The 23,501-nt window shown below is 37.8% G+C and overlaps 1 protein-coding gene across 5 annotated transcripts in view; it reads left to right on the forward strand.

Annotated features, from left to right (window-relative positions):
* CDK19 (cyclin dependent kinase 19) overlaps positions 1 to 23,501 on the forward strand; it is a 121,413-nt gene that overhangs the window by 13,901 nt on the left and 84,011 nt on the right. For 3 of the 5 annotated variants that reach the window (XR_004496442.1, XM_033512835.1, XM_015622612.3), the window contains one exon: positions 5,584 to 5,659. The exons of 1 other annotated variant lie outside the window; for it this stretch is intronic. Coding sequence is in view for 3 of the 4 variants with exons in the window: in XM_033512835.1 (XP_033368726.1) it covers positions 5,584 to 5,659 (76 nt within the window). In the remaining variant the exon portion in view is untranslated. Of the gene's footprint in view, positions 1 to 4,632; positions 4,816 to 5,583; positions 5,660 to 23,501 lie in introns of those variants that run through there. One more of the 5 variants, XM_033512836.1, reaches the window with a different exon arrangement.

The following is a 23,501-nucleotide window of genomic DNA, read 5'->3' on the forward strand; positions in this document are numbered from 1 at the left end:
ATTCTGCATTCTTTGTGTCTGCTGTCAGTGGCACATCCTTATTTTTCCAACTTTGTTAGCCTCCCTCTGGGTGTGAGATCACTGAAACCTGTCAGGCCCTAAAGCTGTTCTTTTTCTACCAATTCTACCAACCAGTCATTTATCTTTCTAACACCTGGACATCACTTAGGGCTCATGGGCTGCTGTCTGTGAAACAGACTAAATCTCCCTTCTTGTTGATTAAGCTTTGAAAGATCAAACATTAAAGAATATATTTTCTTAAGAAAATTTTACATATTCCACATTTTGCAGCACTGCCACTAAGAGGAAAGCCCAGGTCCAGGTGACATACATGTCTGCTCTTTCTTTATGAGAAGTCCTTTCCTGTGACTGACACACATGATGTTCTGTTTGCAACACCAAGAAAGTTCCCACCAAACCTCTGGGGGATGCATCAGCACAGAGGCCAGCTGTGCAGTCCACAGACATTACTGAAACTCTTCACAGCAGCAGAACAAAGTAAACGCTTGCTGGTTTCATCCATTCTTTACATGGCCAAAACCAGCTAGTTCATGTTGTAGTGAACTTGGCTGGCTCTGGGTTGTAAGAGCAGCCCGTAGCTGCTGTGAAGTTTTAGCTGCTGTCTGTGAGGAAAGGTAAATCTTTTAAAGGGATGATGTGGTCAGGGATTTCTTTTCAAATTTCTGCTTACCATCCTTACTGTTTTACATTTTGAGTTTCTTCTGTAGGTATCAAAATGAACTAATGCAAGTGCATTGAAATACAGCATGTGTACTGCTGGCTAGAAACAAGTTAAGATCAATCTGTAGGTTCACAGCCTCTGTCATTTGTGACTGGTTGTCACGTGGATGAAAATGAGCTGGCTGAGCTGCTGACTGGATAAGGATTGATACGTTTGGAGGAGGATAGCAGTAAAAGAAAATAACTTTTCTAGTCTGATAAAGAGCATGTACCCTAGAGACACCATGTCTAGTTTTTTTGATCTAGTAATTCATTTGGCTTAGTGACTGCTTCTGTATCCATAAAAACATTAAAGCACAAGAACTCACTACTTTTTGCAAAGGATTTATGTCCCTTTTCCCAGTCAGTAGTAGACTTATTTTCTGGTACTGTTACCTTTGTAAAGGTTGTGGCCATGTGCTAAGTACAGGATTAAATCCATGAGCAGCTTGCGTAAGGTAACCAGTGCTGAGCACGATCTATTTAGTGGGTTGGTTGCTGAGTTCCAGATGAGGTTTTCAGTTAGATTCTAGCTGCACATCAGTGTCATGGTTTTGCCTTTTCTCAGGGGCAAAAAGGTTTGCAACTCTGTGATCTCCTGCTGAGTAACTTCATGCTGTCTGGCATTAAACAAAGTGATCAGAATGTAACCAGATACCTGTATGGACGTTGTGTTCCGGGTACTGTGAAGGACACTGAACTCCATAGTGTTCCCAGGCTTTGTCCTACAAAGTCACAAATACATAAATTCCATTAGTGTTGTTACAGGGGTGAATTGTTTTTCTTTTCTATTAATTTTTTTCCTAGGTAAGTCTTGAAATGCTTTTATGGTGCACTTTTTTGGCTTAAGAAAATGTGCACTTTAATTATTATTTATTTATGGTATTGTGCACTTAATTTAAGGCAGCTATTATTTGTATATACTGTAACGATAATATCTGTATTAACTGATGTGATAGTCACAGTTCTAGCTTCAGAGTGATTGCAGTCTTTCAAGCCAGTTCCTTGATGTGGCTAATTAATTTTGAAGTTGGAATATATGTTAAATTATCTCTGAATTCAAGAGAGACCATCATTGAAAGTCTTCAAATTTGAATAATAGGGATAAAACAATTGTTTGAACCATACACTATTTTCAAATCCTCCTATTTCTCTTATGGTCTTGGGCAAGTTGTTTCTAGTTTTCCATTAGCTTGTTTGTAAAGTAGTTTCTCATATGATGGGAGGTCTCTGAAGTACAATTGCAATAGTTAAGACAGTTTAGCTCCTTTGAAATGTTGTAATTATTCTAAATCTTCTGAACTACAATTTTTTTAAAGTGCATTTGTTACTTTTTTCTTTCCAAAGCATTTGGAAAATGGAAACTGAAAGTGTTACCCAGAAGGAGTAGTAATAATTTTTTCATTTTCTGTATTGAATACTGCAGTTGGAGATCAACCACTAAGTACAACTTTTTGGGGCAAGAGAACAGTTTTCCTTTGCACAGTACAAATTAAAATATTGATATTAACCTTAAGGATTGCACAATGGGATATTTATTGGTGAGGGAGAACTTGATCTTGAAGACCAAGTTTTTATAGTGGAGGAATGTTCTCAATATTTGCTGGTATGCATGAGGACCTTTGTGTTTGGGTGCTGCCTATGGCAGTCTGAAATACTAGTTTGGAAGTATTCAGGTGGGCAGTATCTCATATTGGCAGTGTCTTTTTGGTAAAAAGTTAATCCCTCCTAGAATAACATGAATTGTAGTATTTCTGAAACCAGAAGCAAGGCTGATTTTAATCTTTAACCCCTAATTTTGGGTAAGGGAGCTTGAAGCATAGAGAAGCCTTGTAGTGGTGTGATGCAATGCTTGTTTTATGAGGCAAATTCTTCTGCATCAGTTTTGAAAAGCATTAATCAAAATTGTTAACTCACAGCTTCCTAAGGTATGCTTTCCCTCTAAGTTCTTCTTTGCTGTATTTTTTTGTTCAGGTTAGCAAACACATTGCTGCCATTAGCTTGGGGTAGCTGTTTGATACAACCTGCTTGATTAAACCTTGATCTGTGCCACTTGCTTCCTGCCCGCAAACTCCCTTACAGCTGGAGGTTAAGACCTTCAAGTTAGTTGACCTGTTCCTGAGACAGTGTTACTGCAGAGCAGATAAAAACAGTTGTGAACAAAGACCTTGCTTTCTGCTTGGCTATCCCTGCCATTGGTGCTTTTTACCTCATACCAGAGTTGTGTGGTTTGTGGTTATTGTTTGGATTTGGTGTTAACTTGATCATGCTTGCTTCAGTAAAAAATGTACTGATACAGGATCTGTCAGAAAAGGATTTGTAAAAAGTTTCCTGTTGTGTAATTCTGTACAATTTCTTGAAATGTGTTCAGAGTTCACTAGAGTTTTTCTGAAATGAAGTGTAAGTACTTCTCCCTGTCTCAAGTGTTTCATGAGAGCATTGGTCTTTAGGGAGTTGAATAGTGTACTTACCTGTCACACACACTGTTTGATATTATTTATTGAATTGGTACAAGTAGGGAAATAGCTAATAAAGTACCTGTGTATTCTTTTCTTTCTTCACTGAATAACTAGAATTGTGCATTCATCAGATGGCATTGGCTGACTTGCTTTTGAAGTTTCAAATAGATTTCTTTCTTTTTCAAATTATCTTGAATGGGAAATATAATTAGCTAAAATACCACTTGGTGGACATCATTTGGAATTAGCTATTGTATTTCCATATATGGACAGTTAACTTTGGAAAAGTTATAGACTTGCATTCCTGCCAAAGCAAGTAAATAGTATTTAAAGGAGGCTGTGTTTATGGTTCCAAAGCCATTGGTAAAAAAATTGTCAGGTCAAGAATACAATCTTCTTGCAGTTCTTTATCCTTGCCACCCATTTATTATAAAAAAGCATTTAATTGTCCCTATTTTTTCTCATTTTTTTTATGAAGCCTAGTGTTTTAGAGCTATCTGGGTTGCAGCTCAGTAAGACTCCCTCCTTTTCCCACATGCTGTAATACCTTAGGTTGTTGGATTGGTTAGGGTTTTTTTAAAGCATATTTCATAATTTCCCATTTGTATCTTAAATTCCTGCATGGAGTGGCTGTCTATCAAGTGCTGACAGCGTTGCCATGGTGGTGGTGTTCAGCAGTGCTGCTGAAGGCAGTGTGTGCCAGGTGTCATGCCTGGTCTCTGCAATGACCTTCGCTCTGTGAAGGTCTGAGTAGCTGGAGGGAATGCTTTGTGTGGAGAACTAGTTCAAGGGTGGCCATATCAGTGTGGTCCTGTGCCTGGTTCAGTAGATGTGCCAAAAGAAGGATGTGATGCAGTGCTGTAGTGACTACATTGCTTTGGGATTCCAGCTGATAGTTGTGCACGGGATTGTTTGTGCTGCATAGTTTAAACCTGACCATAGTTTAAATGATCAATTTTCTATGTCCAGAGCTGGTTTTGGTTCTGCAGACAATATAATTTTGTCTTCACTGTTTCTGTAAGTGCCCTGCGTTAATATTTTGCAGTGTGTGGAAATCCTCTGCATAGATAGAAGGACCATGTATAAGAGGGGATGGGCATTTACTATTTACTGTTTAAAATTTGGACTAATTAATGAAATCAAAAACAATTCCTGTGAGATATGGTATGATCTTATTACCTGTGAAGTTACACATGTTTTCATGTGTAGTTGGAAAACATCTAGAATTGTTAAAATTTTATTTCAAACGGTGTATGTCAGTGTTAACTATAGACATGCATTGAGGGTTTAGCTGCTACTGAAAATTACTGAGACTAATGCTTGCCTGTGTTATGTACAATATGTGTAGATGGCTATTATTTCAAGTTCTCATCTTGTCCCCATATTTTTCCCACTTAGTCACTTCTCTTCCTGTGAATTTTGGAGGGAGAGGGTCTGGCAGAATTTGGGAAACAGGCTGAAGCTGGCAGGACAGAGGCTTGGAGCTCAAAGCCAGAGAGACTGAAGCAAGTGCAAATTGAGAATCTTTGTGTGGCAAAACACAATTATTTGGGACTGGAAGAAGGGCTAACTGAGGTCTACCATGAATGCCATTGAGAATTTGGATAGGGGATTGTGGATTGCTGAATTGTGACTGGTGAGTCTGCAAAGGGACATCAACTCTGTGGGCAATGATGCCTACCAGCATTTGTCACTGACAGCTGAATCCTGCAAAAACTGTGTTGTAGGCTGGTTCTGTTGTATCATGAAAGCTTCAAGATTCTACCTGCTTTTCTTGTTCTTTTGGTGGTCTCTCTAAATCACTTCAAGCTGTGATTGTTTAAAAGGGTAGTACAGTGTTTGGGCTGAACATTTTCTCATACTCTGGCTTTGTACATCAGAGCTCAGAGTTTCACATGCTGTGTAGGGATCTGTCAATAGCTAGTGCTTATTATATAATTGGTTTAAAATAGTAGTATTTCAGAAATAAAAATGGCTTGAGAGTGGCTCATAAAATCAAGAGAAAAGATTGCCATTCCCAGATATTTCTAGGACAGTTTTCCAGGCATGGGATACAACTGCAGTGTTTTCAGTTGTGGACAGTAACCAGGAATTTCAGGGAAAGTGTCTTCCAAAACTGTGTTTTTAGTTATCTGCAGATATTATGCCTGTTTTTAGAGAGAAGTGAATATAGGTTAACTAAGTTTTTTTTATGAAGTTTTCGTTTGGGAACTGTAAGGTCTTTGTTAAAAGGAAACTTGCTTTTAATATCAAAGTGTAATTTATGCATAAAAGTAGATTGGCTTTCAGCTTCTTCATCCAGACCAAATTAAGTGTTTCATCATTATACTTACATTGATTGGTGTAATGTAAGTCAGAGCTAAATGTATTTTTCTTTCTCTTTTTTTTTTTCATGTGTGTACAGAAAAGATGAAAAGGAGTATGCACTGAAGCAAATTGAAGGTACAGGGATATCCATGTCGGCCTGTAGAGAGATTGCAGTAAGTGTACATAAACGAAAGTAATTTTACTGACATTATTACTCAACAGGTACTTTATTTTCCTAGAATTAAGTAACATAAAGATTATCCAAATGTTGTATTTAAAGTATGCAAGCATTATTCAGATCTGAGCCTTTTTAAGAAGCTTTTAAAATCATAATTTTCTTTTAATTCTTTTCAGGTAATAGCAATGCCTCTTTCTGACAAATCTTCTTTCATCTTCTTTTATGTGTTGAGGGGGAAATAAATGTGAACTTCTAAATGAAGACTTACTTTAAAAAGGCATGTTTTTAAACTGACTTGAAAGAAAAAGGTTCTGAAAGATTACAAGTACCATCTGAAGTCCACTTACTAAGGATGTATTTTACTTTAGACTAATGGTAACTTGTTCTTTAGTATCTGCGAACAGTTTGTTCTCCTGATTTTTAATTTGTTTTGCCAAGTACAAAGAAGTTTCATAGCAAAATGAAAAACAGCTTTAATTATATTTTTATTACATGTCTTTTATTGCATACCTATCATTCCTTCAAATTTGGTAAAAATTGTTTGTAAATAAAGGTATAATTAGATCTTTAAATGTTTTTTATGTCTGAAAATGTGCATAACTGACAAAATACTGGATACTGAGTAAAATTTTGTAATGTGTTTCGTGCACTTGCTTGATTAAATATTTACCTTGTCTTAATGCTGCCACTATGCAGTCAGCTGTTGAAATGTATTTTAGGATTGTGCCTAAAGCTTTTTATAATCTGGTAATGTTGCCTTCAAATACAGCATCCAGTTGTGCAATGCAATGTGAGGCATTGGAAACTTATGGTGTCCATGAACTGAACAAACTACTGGGTTGTGTTTAGTGTAGTGTCCATGGTGATTCTGTATGAAGAGACTTAACAGATAAAACTGCTGTCCTTTTAAAGTACTTATCACTGTAAGGTCAAGGTTTCTTGTGGATTTGAGAAGTAGCTGCATTGCTGTCAGTCACTTTACACAGGATTTACCCAGTGACCTTTTTTTGCTAGTATTTCTGCCTTTGGAGGAAATAGGAGATCCTCTTAACATCTGTATTCGGTTATATTCTTGGAATTACAAAGTCATTTTTGACAATATTGAGGGGGTTTTGTTTTTTTGATTGTTATCCTTTGTTTTAAACTGTGCTGCTGTGAAGATGTGTGGATTAGTCTGAAGGAGACTTTCCTGTGGGCATGGTAGCACTGTGATATGGTGCTGGTTCTGTCTACCTGGAGACAGCAATGTAAGGAAGGACAGAATGTCAAATTATGTTTTAACTCTCATGATACGTATTTTTTTATTTTTTTTATTAGTAAAGCTCTGTACAAAGGTTAGTACAGCTTGTGAATTTTGGCATCTACTGTGTAAGTTACTTGACTGCTTTCAGTGGTGCTTCTGATAATTATTCCATGAGTTATAGTTCATTCTTATTCTTCAAACCTTATTATAAAACTCTGTGACCTGAGCTAATGCAGCATATCAGCATTTGCCTCAGTGAAATTTCAGGTAAAGTACTAGAAATGTAAAAAAGGTAAAGGTGAAATAGTTGAAAAAAAATTACAATGTTTTTGTCATATGGAAACAGACCAAAATCAAGTGCATTTTCCATAAAAAGAGGCAGATTTCTAAATAATGCATCAATAGCTAATCTTGTAGTTAAAGGCTTAGATAGGTGACAAAGAGGGTCATGTTTACTGATTAAATAAAGATTATCAGCCTGGACAGAGGCCATTTTAAAAATGTCATGGGTAGTTCTTTTGGCATGTAACCCTTCCAACTTTGCTCCAGCAGCAAAACAAACCCAAATGCCACTTTGGAAGACACTGGAAGACACTTTGGACAATGACAGGGCACCAGTGTACCTGGTTCTGTGTGTATATGTTCAGAGTGTTTTAATAGTTTTGTAAACTTTAGACACTTGGCATTGTACTCAAGAAATGCATTGCTGAACTGAAAAGCATTCTGTTTTACAGTCCAAGACCATTTTGTGTGTCTTATTGCATAGATACCTATAGTAAGATCTACTGGCTAGCTTTCCCTAAAGGAAAAGACAGATGACTCTTCTCTTCTGACATTACAAACCAAATTGCTTTGTCTTTGCTTAGGACTTCAAAACCCATAAAGTTTCTCTTGCCGCTATTCATTTGTAGGAGCTTTTTCTGGAAGAAAGTTTATATCAATAATAAGATTATATAGGCAGGGGTTTCTGTGGCAAGTGATTGTTGCTTTATTTCTGCTGTAGGGTGATCCCTGCTTAAAGAATCCTTATTTCAGCCAATTCTGTTATATTGATATATTCTATAGTATTAGAAAGGACTCTTTATACCTCAAAGAATTGTGTATGTGTAAAAATCCAGTAAGTTTCTGTAAATGAAGTGTGTTCTGAAGATAACTGAAATTCTAACTAGTGCTCTTGTTATGAGGCAGATTATTGTTTGGCTTAAGCAGCAGCATTTTTTGAAGAGCAGAGCTGTAAAATATGAAAATAGTGTTTATATTTTTAGATGATTATTTAGTTAATGAATGTGACATTTCTTTCAGCTCAAGGCTTGCATAAGCTTATTTTGGGAACCTGAAGTTGGTAGAAAGGAAGTCTTTAATTCTGCTGCTTTTGTATTTTACATTTTTTCCTTACCTTATTTAAGTAGGTTCTTTAGAACAAGAAGTGGAGACACAAGAAACAGACCAGAGGAGTATTATTTGTTAAGGCTGTTTTTTTCCTGTTGAATATCTTGGCCATCATCTTTTAAGAACCAATAGCTATGACCGGAAAAATCTGCCAACATGTTGCAGTAATGGAATTTGGTATTTCTTCATCAAAAAGCACCAGGGTAATAGAGCTTTATCTGAGATTTCTTGTCCCAAAGGCTTCACCTACTGTGAGAGTATATCTGAGTTAATTCAAGGACTTTGTTTTTCACAGTAAAGAGCCTATAAACTTTTAATTATGGATTTTGGGAAAAATTAATTCAGAATAAAAGAAAAGTAATAAGCCTTTTCTTGGTCAGTGCCATTCAGCAATAATGTAAATAGTAAATATATGGATATGTATCCTGTCCCTGAGCATGGAAGAAGTTCAGTGCAATTTTTATTGGCTTATTTAGCTGATATGATGAGGTTCAAGATCCTAAGTGAATGGAGCATGTCAAAAAGCAGGATCACAACCCTGGACTTCAGGAGAGCAGACTGGAACCTTTTCAGGTATCTGCTTGGAAGTATTCTGTGAGATATAGCCCTGGAGAGAAGAGTGATCCAGGAAAACTTGTTGGCATCCAAGGATCACTGTGTCCAAACTCAAGAAAGTTCCATCCCAGCAAGTGGGAAAGAAAGCAAAGGCAACAGGAGGCCTGACTGGATGAGCAAGGAGCTCCTTATTGAACCTGGACAAGAAATAGAATTATATATGAATTGGAAGCAGGGATAGGCAGAACAAGTGAAGTATAGAGCTGCTGTTTGATCTTGCAAGAATAGGGGATAGAAAAGCCAAGGCTGATGTGGAGTTGGGTCTGGGAAGGGACTAGAAGTGCAACAAGAAAGAATTCTGCAAGTACATGAATATCAGAGAGATGTCTAAAGGAAACATGAACCTGCAGCTGAATGGGAATAAATGGTATGGAAAAGGCCAAAGTACTCAATATTTTGTCTTGGTGTTTAACAGTGAGTCCAGCCTTTAGGAGTCTCATGCTCTTGAGACCAGAGAGAAGGTAGAGGAAGGAAGCCTTACCTTGGTGGAGGAGGTCCAGGTTAGGAGCACTTAAACTGGCCATACACAAATCTGGGGCACCTGATGAGTTGCACCCACAAGTGCTGGGAGCTGCTTGGATTTCATTATGAGACTACTCTTTTACCTCAGAAAGATAATGGTGAATGGAAGAGAACAAGTGTCACTTCTGTTTCCAAGGAGGACATGGGGAACTGCAAGTTGGTTGGCTCCACCTTAGTTGTTGGGGGGATAATGAAGAGAATCCTTATGGAAACCATTTCCAAACACGTGCAGGACAAGATGGTGATTGGAAGTAGTCAGCATGGATTTTCAAAGGGGAAATAATCCTTAACCAACCTGTTTGTTGTGTATAAAGAGATGTCTGGCTTGGTGAATGCTGTAGATTCTGTAGATTCATCTTGACTTTATTATCTTCCATAATATTCTCACAGAGCAGCTAGCGCAGTCTACAGGTAAAAAAATGACTCTACTAAAGATTTCAAATGAACCAGCGATTTGAGTTAAGACTTAGATATTCTTTGGTCAACTTCTGGTCCTTTCTAGCTTTTATTTGCAGCCTTGCCAATGAGAACTTCCCTTCTTCCAAGGATAATTTACCAACTTTAGCCTTCTTTGTAAATAGTGACTTTAATTCTAAATTTAATTCAATTTTTCTGTATCAGGGTGGTTTTATAACTAACCTTTTTTTTTTTTCCCTGTAGGGGAAAAAAAAAAGAGACCAGGCTGTTGCAGGTGATTTAAATGGGGGAGGCAGAGCCACAAACCAGCATTGCTAGCCTGGTGTTTTTTAAGGAGTGCTTTAAATTGGTGCTGTTTTGCCCTGTGTGAATGTTGGGTCTGGGTGCTGTAACCATTTTAGTTGCTGCATCCAGTTCCTCTGTGTGCTGCTTGTTAGGGAAGGCTGCTCCTTCTGGGAGGCCTTGAAATGGTGCCAGTATGCTGTGGCACACTAGTGGAAGCATTAGTTGGCCTTTGTTGTTCAAACTTGCGTTTATGGGTATAGGCTAAAGTAAATTCAGACTATAATGTTAAATGAGTTACTGAAAGCTCAGTTGAACAATTTAGCATGCACAGATCATTCTCAGGACTTTTGCCTACTCATGCAGTATACGTTCCAAAGTACTACAGCATACAAATATTTTGATTTCTGAGGGTGGGAAAAGTTTTAGAAGCCTTGTAGGTTAAATAATACGTCTTTGTAACCTTTTTGTGTTTGTCAGCTCTCTTGAAGGCAGCTCTTTCGCACTGTATTTATGTTGTTTTGTGCCATGCTGTCCATGCCCTTTCCATGTGGGCAGTTATTCTGGGGTTGTGTCCCCCTCTTCTTGGGTTTGGGTATGCTGTGATGCTGTGGTGAGCCAAGGAAATCAGCCAGACTTGCAGTCTCCATCTTGAAGCACTTGGTGTCTTTGCCATGTGTTTCCTCTGGTGCCATTGGCAGCATGGCACAGGGACTCAAGGGGACATGTTGTGCCTTGCAGGTAGAGCTAGTAAAACTTACTTGCTTTTGTCTTTGTCAGGTGCTGCACATCATTTACAAGCTGCTCTCACCTCCCTGTTTGGAAACTGCTTAGTCAAATGAGCTAAACATGAAGTTACTTAATTTGGGATGGCGGACCAGGCTGGTCTTAAACATCTTTGACCTGTCTCTGTGTCTCTTAGTAATGTGGGAAAGGTCAACTGTACAGGAATAATGATAACTTTTCAGTATTTATAAAACACTTAGAAGATTTGTACTGCCATTGGCTCTCTTCAAGTTGTATAAAATTTCATAATAGGTACAAGTTCTGTGCTTCAGCTGTATCAACCTTTTCTTTGTGACTATCACAGTGGCTTGCAGTACTTGCTGCTGTGTAGGCTTATGTAGACTTTGGTCCCTGGATTTGTTGGAGGCAAGGCTGAGTAAAAAAAGGCTTTTTGAAACTGTGTACCTGCGTACAATTGCTGTAGGAGATTCCTTTTGAATGTCAGGACTTCTTTTCCCATGCCAAGACAGGATAAATGGGTAGAATATTTGGCAAAGTAAAATCTCACCATAAATTCTCTACTACCTAATTAGAAAAGATTGTTTGTGGAAACTTTGAAACTCCACTCCCTCTTTCAATAGCTGGAGGTAGTGAAATAAGTAAAAAAAAAACTTTTTTGAAGGGATTTTTATTAGAGACCTAAGGCATGTGTTGGCTAGAAGTGTCTATGCGTTGTGATTTTATGAGTATGAATCAGCTGGAAAAAGGTTTTTTTGGTTCAGCTACATGACAACTCGTGTTTTGCATGCTATAGGAAGAATGAGTTCTCTGCATTACATGGTCTAATCTTGTATAATCTGTGTAATTTAAATGCTTTTTGTGTAAGAGAGTACTTTAATTCCTGCTTTGGTTATTTTTCAAAAGGGTTCTGTGGGCATTTTTTTGTCTTTATTTTATTGCATCTGAAAGAACAATTAACTTCATTAAATAAAAAACTACACAAGTAGTAAATATGTGGAGTAAAACTGTTTTCTTTATCAATTAAATTGATGTTTTTATCAGCCCATAAATACACTGTTGTGTTTATGAAAATGAAATTTCACAGCTTGAAGTACAATTTTATATCAAGAAATTGGACTAAAGTAGATAATCTGAAGCAGCTAGTCAGCTCCATTGTCTTAACTACAACTATCTCCTTCAGCAATTTAACAACAAAAAAGTGTGCGCAGAGGAGAAAGGAAAAAAAATGGTGCTTTTAGATTTCTAAATGAAAAGTTTATGGCTTCTTTTCATGCACAGGTTACTTTTCTTTAAGTTGTGTTTCTGCTCATAGCAGGAGAGCAATATCAATAAATCTATGACAAGATACATTAAAAAGAAGACAGCTTTTACCCCTTTCTAACGTGGTATGAGCTGAGGAAACATCTGAGTTTGATACTTGACATCAGTTAGGATATAATCCAAATTCCCTGTGCAGCTTGACTAGGGAAAATGACTGTTCAGTGCTATTTAGGCTCAGTTATTTTCACTTTTAATTTGTTATTTTGTTGAGATTCTGAATATTCTCAGAACACACAATGCAAAATCAACTGACGGTGCCTTCAGCAGAAATGAGCAAAAAGCCAAAGCCGACCTGCTTCAGATTAAGCTTTAGGGAGCAATGCACTAAAAGCAAATAGCTACTTTATCACTCAGGTAAAGAAAAACAGAGTTGCCGATGATGCAAAGAAGAGGTTTTTAAAGACTTACTTGTGAAACCTAAATACTCCTTGTGGGACTGTGTGTGTGTGTGTGCGCACACAAGTGAACGTGTATACTTACATGTTTTAAAGCTTCAGTTGGAATGTTTTGTAAATTTTGTGTTCTTTTCTAAATTTGTCATAAACTTTGTTTTCTGTTTCTCATTCCTTTTTTCATGTTGCATATTTTCCTTCTATTTCTCCATTTGTGCTTTCCCTGTAGTTAAGGAAAATTAGTTTGTACATGTTTTTAGTTTATTCTGTGTGGAGTTGTAAAATTGCTTAAATTAATATATTGACTTTGCATAACTAGAATGTCTCCAATTTCACATTACATGTGACTATTTTTATGCCTCAGGTGGAGAGGTGATGGCATGGGTTTTCAGATGATGGATTATTTTTAAGTTGTAACTCCTATTATTGAGTTGTCCACTTCATTTAGAAACAGGCTCACATTTTCCTGTTCAGCCTTTCATAACCAGTGTAGTAGCAGAAGCTCTTTTTGCACCCAGCATCCCTCGTGTCAAATCAAGGTGAACTTCAGCTCTTCTGACACCATCCCTGCATGCCTGGGCAATGTCTGTAAACTCCTCCCATGTAGCCTGTCCCTGTTTGCACCTCTCTATACACTTGCATTTGAGCTCTGGCAATCTGCTTAGCCAAACAGCTCCCCTACTTGTATTTCTTAATAGACCTGCCAATTTTCCTGAGCAACTTTGTTCTTCACAGCTGCTTCCTGTGGCTACTTACCAGTTCTTCAGTAAACTGAATGCTGTCCTGAAGCTCCATGTCTGTGCTCTTCTTCACTCAGGATCTTAGAATCATGCGATAATGGAATGGCTTGGGTTGGAGGGGGCCTTAAAGATCACTTAGTTTCATCCTCCCTGCCATGAGCCAGGGATGCCACCATTAGATCAGTTTGCTCCTGACCTGTCCATGAACACTATGAGAGATGGGGCAACCACAGCTTTTCTGGGCAACCTCTTCTAGTTCCTCACCACCCTCAGAGTAAAGAACTTCTTCCTAACTTCTAAAAAATATTTCCTCTCTTCTTTAGTACAAAATTCTTCTCCTTTTCCCTATCACTGTCTGCCTATGTAAAAAGTCCCTCTCCTTTTTATAAGCCCCCTGGAAAGCTGCAGATGATCTCCCTGGAGCCTTCTCTTCTCTGTGCTGAGTATCTTCAGGTGTACTTGTTAATGGTTCCAACAGCCAAAACTACCTTGTCAAATCTCCAACCAGTTCTTCATTGCTTGAGAACAACTGTGTGCTACCTTTATTGTATTTATTGTATATTTATGTATAACTTCCAATATGTGTATCAAGAAGCTGTTCCTGATAGCCTCCCAAAATTTACTGAGTTAATTCCAGTGGATGTCAAGGAGGCAAATGTCTTCTCATAAGAATGATGGCTTGTGGATCAGAGACTTCCCTGAGTTGTAGAGAAGACTTCACCCTATTCTCCATCCTTATCAGATCATTCTGTAATGTACTCCCAACACAAACTGTCCTCCTTACTGGTTTCTCTAGTGTCCCAGATCCATAAACTGCCTGAGACTTCTTGGTTCCCATGGAGTCTGTGAGGCAGAAATGAAATACTGTTCATAGTGTCTAAACTGCATGAACTTAATATAGAACAGAGATGGTAGGATTGCAAATGGATCATCACTGGAAGAAATAAAAATTCTTGGAATTTGATCAAATGTTGATTTTTTAAAAATAAATTATCTGGCACTGTCTTCAGCCCTGTGTATGGCTAAGTGGATAGTGCTTTTAGTATGCAGTCATGTTTTCCTCTGCAAATTTTTGTGTGCAAATTGTAGTTAGTTTTGTTATGGAAGGTAAAATGTAATCTTCTACTAAAACTTTATTCACTTAATTGACTTCCATTATGTGAAAAGTTTCAGTGTGGTGTTTTTGTTCTTGTGAACCTCTGTGTCTATTTCTGTGGTAAACTGAGCAGTAGCTCTATTTAAATACGGCTTCTACGGTGTTCTGCTGAGATTTTTATTGTCTTTATGATGACTGGAGACATTAATGTATGGGGGTTTTAAGATACAGGGAGGCTTTCCTGTTTTGACACTGTAGTTAATAGTACAACACAAAGTGGATAACCTGGTGTCTTTAATTCTGTGATGGCATCTTGCAGTGTGATGCTTTGTTTGCATTTTGATAAGAAAGGTGTGAACATCATAGGGGTGTTCTCTGCTCCATTTGGCCATCTAATTGGCAAAATGCTTCTGGTTTGTAGAAGGAGCATCACGCTTATGCTTCCTCTGTCACTGCAGTGTCAGGATGCTTCCTGGAACCTGTCTGTTGCCTGGACCTAGTGGATGCACTAAGTTGTGGGTATGTAAATAAGCCACAAGTATACTTGACCTCGAGCTTTTTCATATGCTGCCACCTGAGCATACTGAAGTTAATGTAGTCCAGACAGGCTATACTTCTGGAAAAAGTTATTAGTTTTTTGAATATGTGGGCTACTAAAAAAAGCTATCAGTAGAACGATTTTGATTGGAGGCAGTTATGAAATAGGAGATCTACTGCCAGTTTTTGAAGGCATGGAGTTCCTGCCTTTTCCTTCTGTGCTAATGAACTTACGCCATCCCATGGCTCCTGCAAAGTTTATTTCTCAACTGTCATTGTCTTTCCATATTTTCACTTGCTTATTAGATTAGTTTCATTTTTACCTCAGTTGCCTTTGGTACTATTTCCCTTGCTTTCCTTTATCTCCAGATGTCTTTAATATTGGCAGGCAATATAGTGGTTTTGTGTCTGCTAGTTCTATCTTGGATCCATTTTGGCTGTATTTCTCTAAGCTCCTACCCTAAAAAGCTTCTTATTACTGTGATTAATGATCTCTCTCTGACCAAAGTCCAATGTTTGTTCAGTATCCTCATTTGCCTTAGTATCTTTGCACTTCAGACTAATGATTGTTTCTTCTTTTTCAACATGTTGTATTTGTTATGTATTAGTGATTTTCTGCTTGCCTAGGTTTCACCCAGTCTGTTTAATTTTTCTGAAGATGAGTGATCCTTGCAGCTTTACATTCTGTCTCTAAATATTTATTATACTTGTGGCCTAAAAAATACTTTACTGTTGCTAAATGGTCTTCTGTACTGTTTCACGTTTGAAAATCACTGAATTTTGCTCAAAGCCTTGCAGTCAAAATAAGGAATTCTACTGTGATTTTATGTTTTAATAATTTTCAGCTATCTCCATCATTCAGATTTTCAGTCTGAGGCCAGATGGATCATTTAATTTTTGCTTCTTCTGAGCATCTTGAATCCAGACCAGTTTCAAGCTTTTATTTTTAATCTTCAGTAGCTTTAGAGCAGGTTTTGTTTTTTTTTCCTTGTTTTTTTTATTTTTTTCATGGTTTTTTCCCCAACAGAGATGTCCCTGGAAAAGAGATCTGTGGTGCTTTCTCACTAGGATTATTTTCATAAAATTATAGAATGGCTTGGGTTGAGAGGGACCTTAAAGATCATCTAGTTCCAGTCTCCTGCCATGGGTGGGGACATCTTCCACTAGATCAGGTTGCTTCAAGCCCCATTCAGCCTTACCTTGAACACTGCCAGGTTTGGCACATCCTCAGCTTTTCTGGGCAACTTGTACCAGTGTCTCACCCCCCTCACAGTGGAGAATATTTTCCTAATCTCTAGACTAACCCCGCCCTTTTTCAGTATAAAGCCTCTGACCCTTGTCCTATCACTACAGGCTCTTGTGAAAAGCCCCTCTCTGACCTTAATGATTCTACAGTTTCAGTTTCTATGTTCATTGGTCTTCTATCACATGCACACAGGAAAAAATAAATCCATCCATCTTGCTAAAGCATGCAAAGTAATTTGGTCATCTGGTGCACTTCATCATTGTTGTTAACATTTTATCAATATTTATGGAATTGTGGTGAGTTTAAGGAAAAGGCATCTTCAAAGTTTAGTCTGCTGCTTCTCTCCTGAATTTGGCTTGAGGACATAAGTGAGTGCCAGTAAGGAACCAGTCCCTTCTGTGCTGGAATCCAGTAATCAAGAGGGATGGCGGTGCAAGTGACTGTTTCTGCATCACATTCAAAGGGACCAAGCTATCAATTTTTGATGTGATAAAACTTGCTCTCAGGGTACTCGTAAGCTGTAGCATTTTCATCTTGATAATTTGGCAATCGCAGTGGTGGAAACTGGCTGAATACTGAACCTCAAAGTGACTGTTGCTTGGCCAAAGGACAGTGACACAGCTGCTGTTTTTAGTGCATGTGAAAGTGGGCTTGAGTGTATGCGATCTAATAAATATGAGCTTAATGTTAAAAAGTCACAGCATTTGGCTGCATTAGCAGCGATAAGGGAGCGGTGGGGAGAGTGACTGTGCAGTGTGACTTAGGCTGATATTGCCCTTTTACAGTGCATGATGCTCAGAAGGATTCTGTTGTCTAGGTAACGCGGTCTGTACTTCATTTCTTAAGAAAGATGGAACAGATGTTCCTACAAGAAGCAACCAATTATCACCAGTGAGAGCACTGGCAGTATTTAAACTAATTGCTTTGTTGTTGCATACCGTCGATTCATATGCTGTGAATAGTGAAGGAAATTTAAAGGAAGGAGTCCTCCTTGCATGGATTTTCCTGAATGAGGCTTTTAAAAAATATTTGTGGTTTATAAAATAGCACTCATTAGTATGCCTTTTAAGTCTTCCATTTATCATTCCTTTTTTCTCTATATTGTTCACTCTTCTCTCTTTGATATTTGCAGTGTCTCTCATGATCCACTGAGTCCCATTGCTCCATCACATCTGTGTCAGATCATATTAATCTATTGTTTATTTAAAATAACTAAAAATCTGAAGGCAGTAGGGTAAAAGGATGCTTGAAGTGGTGTAAGAGATGGAAGATCTTATAAATGATATAACTGATATAACTTATAAATGATATAACTTAGATGGATTTTTTTTTATTTTTGTGGCAAAACCCAAGCACAGCAACTCAGGTAGGGATGGTGGTGTATAAAATCTGTGGCAAAAGGAAGCCATATAGACATGTGTATACGTGAAACCCCACTGTGGGCTGCTTAAATGGGGCACAACTTGTGTGTGCTGAGATAAGCAGGTGGTAACAGTGGCAAGAGAGAAGAGCTGAAGGTGACAGCGTCAAACAGGGAGTGCCCGAGCTCCCTGCAGCACTCATCAGCAGTGTACCTTGTTTTTGTGAAAAGTTGTGCTAAAGTAACTTCATATATGGATTCAAGTGTTTCTTTTCTTTATGGATATGGCTTTATCAGTCTGGGAGGTTATTGTAGTCCTTACACCATAAGATATGCTCCTGTCTTCTCTAAGAGATTTAGGAGGAGGGGTGTGTGTATAAGTCTACTTTTTTACCTTTGGGATAAAAATATGGTGTTGGTTATTAAATAAGAAGAGGGCATTGGGACCAGATTCTCAGGGCACTGTTTAAGAGTCCTTAGCAAAGCCAAGCCATAATGTTATGCATTTTAGACAAAAGATCTGGCCCATTGCCTGAACTTTTCCATGCTTCTTGCCAAATATAAAGGCAAATACTCTGTTTTTCACATGGGGCATTGCAAAAACATGTTTTTTGTCTTGACAATAATAGGATAAAGGAAGAATCCTTGACCTGCTCTCTTTTCTTTTTTTTTTTTTTTTTCCTCTGATAAAGGACGTGCTGTTTTGATTTTTATCTAACTGTGGAAAATGTCATAATGTGTGGAAACAAAGTGTGTGTTGCTCTTCTTAGATTATTTGGCTGAGTTATCCTATTGTATAGTAGTGACATGTTGATTGGGACAATGTCCTAATACATTCAGTTATTTCAATAACCATTGTAAAATATTTCAGTCTGAGTAGGAAAAAAGTAATTCTAGGGGTTTTTAATCCATTTTGTAAGACTCCTTGCATGTAACTTGTAATCTTTTATTTGTCATCCTTCCTCCGACTCTGTCTCCTGGCTTGTCAAATGTTATCTCTAATTTCTATTCCAAACCTTTTCTTTATTGTACAGTTTCTTCTTTCTATAGTATCTTTCATATTCTGTTGCTTAGACCTCCCTATGATATCTGGTGTGTAAGTATTCACAACTTCTCAATTGTGATTTCATTCCTGCTTGCTTTTCTTCTGTTGATACAGTTTTTGATTTTCTTTGCATTTCCATGTTTTATCACAGGGCTTGTCAGCAGCAATATTTACTACTTTTGCTTCTTCCTTTTATTCTAGTCTACTTGTAATAAAATTGTAATCACCTTCTGCAGATTTTTTGCCTGATTTCATGAGAGCTGTCTCCATTTTTTCAGTTTAATTGTATCTCATATTGCCAGTCCCAGGTTCTTTTCATCACCCTTAACATAAACTTTGAGCCCACCTTTTCTTCTGCCGCCCCTTTCCGTACAAATCATTCTGACTGATTTTATTCCTGAAGGTCATGCTCAAAGAATAAAAGAATTTGACAAGGACTACATATTTTTCCATTTTCTGTCCTTGGAAATAGAAGTTTCTTCCTTATGCCCCTTCTTTTCCCAGCACTGGTTCATTTCCTTTATGCCTCATTTTTTCTCCTTCTTTCTGACCTTCTGCTCACAGCACAGCCTGCCATCTTAAGTAACCTCACTGTCATGGGAACTAATGCTTAAAAGAGGAGAACAAGAGGACATTTTTGCCAGAGGGTTGGTGGGCCTCGGGACTTTGTGCCAAGGTTAGGAGGAGATTTGCTGTGTTGGAAACATTTCTGTACATCTCTCCTCCCTTGACATATTTTGTATTTGCCCTTTGCTTTCCCCTCCACTACTATTTCCCTCTGTTCTTCCCACATAGTTTATTCCTTTTTACACTTCCATATCTTACTCCTCACCTTACCAACACCATTTTTTCTGCCTTCAGCTTTGCTAGTGTCCCCTGCTTTTTTTTCTCCTCCTCTTCTTCCCTACTGTTTCCACAGCCCGTTGCATTCCTGATATTCTGTTGTAGTCCGTGAATCCTTTTCATGTGGTCTAGCATCTTTGTTCAAGATCTTGCAGTTATCCTCACTTCTCATTCCAGCTCTGCCATTTCTCCTTCTCAGTGTTGCTGAGCAGAGCAGCTGCTAAGATGCACCTGTGCTCCTCTCCTCCTGTGGCTGCCATGCTGATTTTCTTCTCCCTGGGATGATTCTCCTGACTCGCTTTTCCTTCACCTTCTTACTACCCCTCTTTCTGGAGTGAGTTTCAGGTCAATTGCCCCATAAGAAGTCATTCTCCTCAGGGACTGAATTAAGTAGGGGGAAAATGAGGGACACTTTCTACTTTGTTTTAGTGCCAGAGCTGTCTCTGACCTGCATAATTTAATAGCTCTAAAGGTCTTTCTAAAGACTATGCTCAAATAGTTTGGTTTTTTCCCCCCCAAGGGAAAATGAAGTGCCAGGTGGCAGTTTGCTGATAAAAAATTGCTTAGCCTGATTTTGTTACTTTGCTAACCTGTGCAGAAGTGCAAAAGGTATCATAATACTGTGCAGCTTGTAAATATAAAATTGCATTTATATCTGTCATCTTGGAATTTTAATGTAGTGGATATGGGAGAGAAACTATCCTACCTATTTACAGACAGCAGTGGCTTCTTGGATGATCATTACTTGAAGTGCAAGTTGAGGGTCAGAGGAGAATCTTCATCACTCTTCTGTAAAGAGCTCCAAGATTAGGAGCAGTCAAAAAAGCAAATTCAAAGTCACTAGAATGATTTTCTAGTGAGTTTCTTAAATCAAGACCTGACAGTAAATCAGACTTGGTCAACCACATAAATCCCTGGTATGTTTAGATTATGAATCTATCCTGGTCCCTTTCCACTTCAGAAGGGATACAGTAGCACTAGTAAAGGTAGAGACAAAAGGAATCAAAAAGTTGGTGATACAAAGCTACTTTAGTATGATGGGAATCTGGGTGGGAAGGGAGGAAAGCTGAAGGAAGATGTGGGAGGTCTAAAATCACAGACTTAGATGGGAAATCTAATTATGGAATTGTTATTCACTGTTTATCAGAACAGAAGAACTAAGGCAACTGAAGGAAGATAGTAGTCTCTGATTCTTAAATCCCTGATCTGGTGGGTTGCTGGAAGCTGGCTGCTCATATCATAAAAGGCTTGTACTGTCTGTGCACTGCTCAACTTGTTCTTCTCCTTGGTGTATACCTCAGCTACACTGTGGCAGGATAGTAAGCAGACTTGAAATGAGTCTGAATCAAGTACAGCAGCTCTTACTTCTTTGACTAGGGATGCACATGTATTTTGTGTTTTTATTGCAATAGTGTTCTTATAAATGGCTAAATAGTTTATCTTAATAATCAGGTGTTTGCTAGTGCCCAGACTAGAACATTAGAGGCAATTACCATGCAAGAGACTTGCTATATTCTTAGTGGGTCATGGCATCATTGTGTAAGAAATTTACCTAACTTCTGAAAGATGTGGTTGTTTTTCTTCAGGCAGTCCAGAGTTGTTGTTTCAGAAGGAAGATGTGCATAAAGGAATGCTGTTATTTTTGCTGGGATTAGAAAAATGTTATTTGCTGCCCTAATTGCGTGATTAATGAGATACTGGAGGAGTTCTGTTGCAGGTCTTTGGAGTTTTGAGAGACTTCCTATTACTCCTTTGTGCGTAACATCTGGGGCAGTGTCTGCAGTCAGTTCTCAGGAAGAAAGTCTAAGATGAGTGTTTGCGGTATGTTGTTTTCAGGGCCACATGGCTTTTGCTGCCTTGGGCAAAGGGTCGGTTCACTACCCATTTACTTGCAATCTAAGTTACTTTAGAGGAGTATATTCATTGGAAGATAAATGCACAGTGCCACATGCTTAGCCTCTGACGTTGGTAAATATTAGCCAGTTACTAGATTCTTTATTTAATAATAACCTACTGTTCTTTCCAAAGTTCTCTTACAAAATGGATGTTTTGAGTTCTTATGGGCTGCTGTAAGAGCATATTTACCATACCTTGTTTATATTTTTTATCTCTTTGCTTACCAAATGTTGTAACTTGCATTAAGCCACCTTTTGAGCCTTCCTGTATTGGTCTTCATTAAGGGAAATGTGATTCTGCTGCATTCATTGTGTCATTAACGAATTTTTCATATTTAATAGAAGAATGAGCAAGTAGCAGGCTTTAAATTACAAACTGACTTTTTTTATCCAGTTGCAGTCTGATCCGAAGAGTATGAGAAGAATCTTGTGGTAGGCGTTTAATGACTTGGGAGACTGCCAGTGAACATCTTGTTTTAGCTTGCTTCACACATTAGATTTGTCTAATGTGTGGCTGAAGATTGCAGAAAATTTGGGTAAAAAGTGGAAACCTATGAGCAAAAGCAGGACAAATTTAATGGGTAATTGTGTTAATGAATACTAAGAGCATTCTAGTGTTGTGCTTCCAGAGTGAAATGCTGAATTTTTTGTAAATAACTGTCAACAGACTAATTATAGAAATAATTATTGAGTAAAAACTCTGAAAGAATAATATTTCTAAAGTAATCTTATTTGGAAACAGCATATAAGAAACCTGATCTTTGTGCACAACTTTTGCTATTTTAAATAAACCCAAGTTAATAAAAGGAAGTTAAAACCCCAAAATAACACATTATTTCCTGCTGTCTGCAGACACGTTTCTCATTTGGAGCATGGTGTTAGACTCAATTTACACTTGCAACTACAGGTTTGTGTATTAGCTTGTTTAAGTAGAGGTAAGACATCTAAGACATTAAAGCACATCAGTTGAAATACATCAAAGTTTAATGGATGCTGTCATTCAGAACTAAAGCATTTTTAACTTGATTCCCATAAGGAACAGAGATTTAATATGCTTAATATGCTTTGAATTCATACCTCTGATTTGATTTAATTTTCTATTTAAAGAAGACTGTAACTATAAATTATATATCAAAACGCCTGCATCATAGTCTCAATGAGCAGAATAAGTACATATGAAGCATAACCATTAAGGTTGTGGTTGGTTGGTTGGTTAGGTTTTCCCCCCTTTATTTTTCTTTTTTTTTTTTTCTTTTCTCACATTTTCTACACAAAAGTAATATTATCTTTTAAACCTTAGATGCTAAAATGTATACAAGTTGCCACATTGTTGTGTCACAGAAAGCTTAATGGGATTTTCAAGACTGTTATTTTTCCATGAAAAATCTTCTGTTTCTGTCATTCAGCATCATGAAAATGATATATAACAGAGTTGTATCCTGGCTGGAGGTTTCTGTTTTGTTCCTGGTTCAACCTTCTTGTTTGGTCCAGATTGGGGCCAAGGCACTTAATTAAATTTCTTTTGAGTTTCTCAGAGCACGGACTTTATGCTGGCTTTAGGAAGACAGGTGTCCTGATTCTGGCCATGACAGGGTTAATTTTTATATAAGGACTTCCTCATGCTGTTTTCCAGGAATTAGAGAAGGGATCCCTTTTGGATCTGTGTTGTCAGACCCCTTGTGATGTGCTAGTGAGCATTTGCATATGAATCATTAACCTCTCTTGCACACACTTTTGTTATTAATATTTTTACTGTTCTTTTTCTTATCTCATTCCTGTTTCCAGTAAATTTTCTTGTCTCAAGCCTGATCTTTGCCTTTTTTTGCCTTCAATTCTCTCCAGCCCTCTGGAGGGTTTGGGGAAGAGGGAGGAATGAGCAGGTGACACATGGTTTGAAGTGGTTTTGGTGGGAATACTACATTGGAGAGTACCATTCCTAAACCATGACACAGGATAGCTGATAACCGATCTAGCGTACAGCCCCTGGATACAAAATTAAGTGAAGTTAGTTATCTTTTTTTCAAACAGTTTCTGAATTACAAAGGACTGTTGTGTTAGTACTTTGTATTGAAGAGTGCCTTCATAAAATGCTATTGGACATGATAAATTGTTGTTAGAGTGTTGTCTCATTATAATTGTTGATTTATA

This window comes from Parus major, chromosome 3 (genome assembly GCF_001522545.3).
Source record: "Parus major isolate Abel chromosome 3, Parus_major1.1, whole genome shotgun sequence".
NCBI lineage: Eukaryota > Metazoa > Chordata > Aves > Passeriformes > Paridae > Parus > Parus major.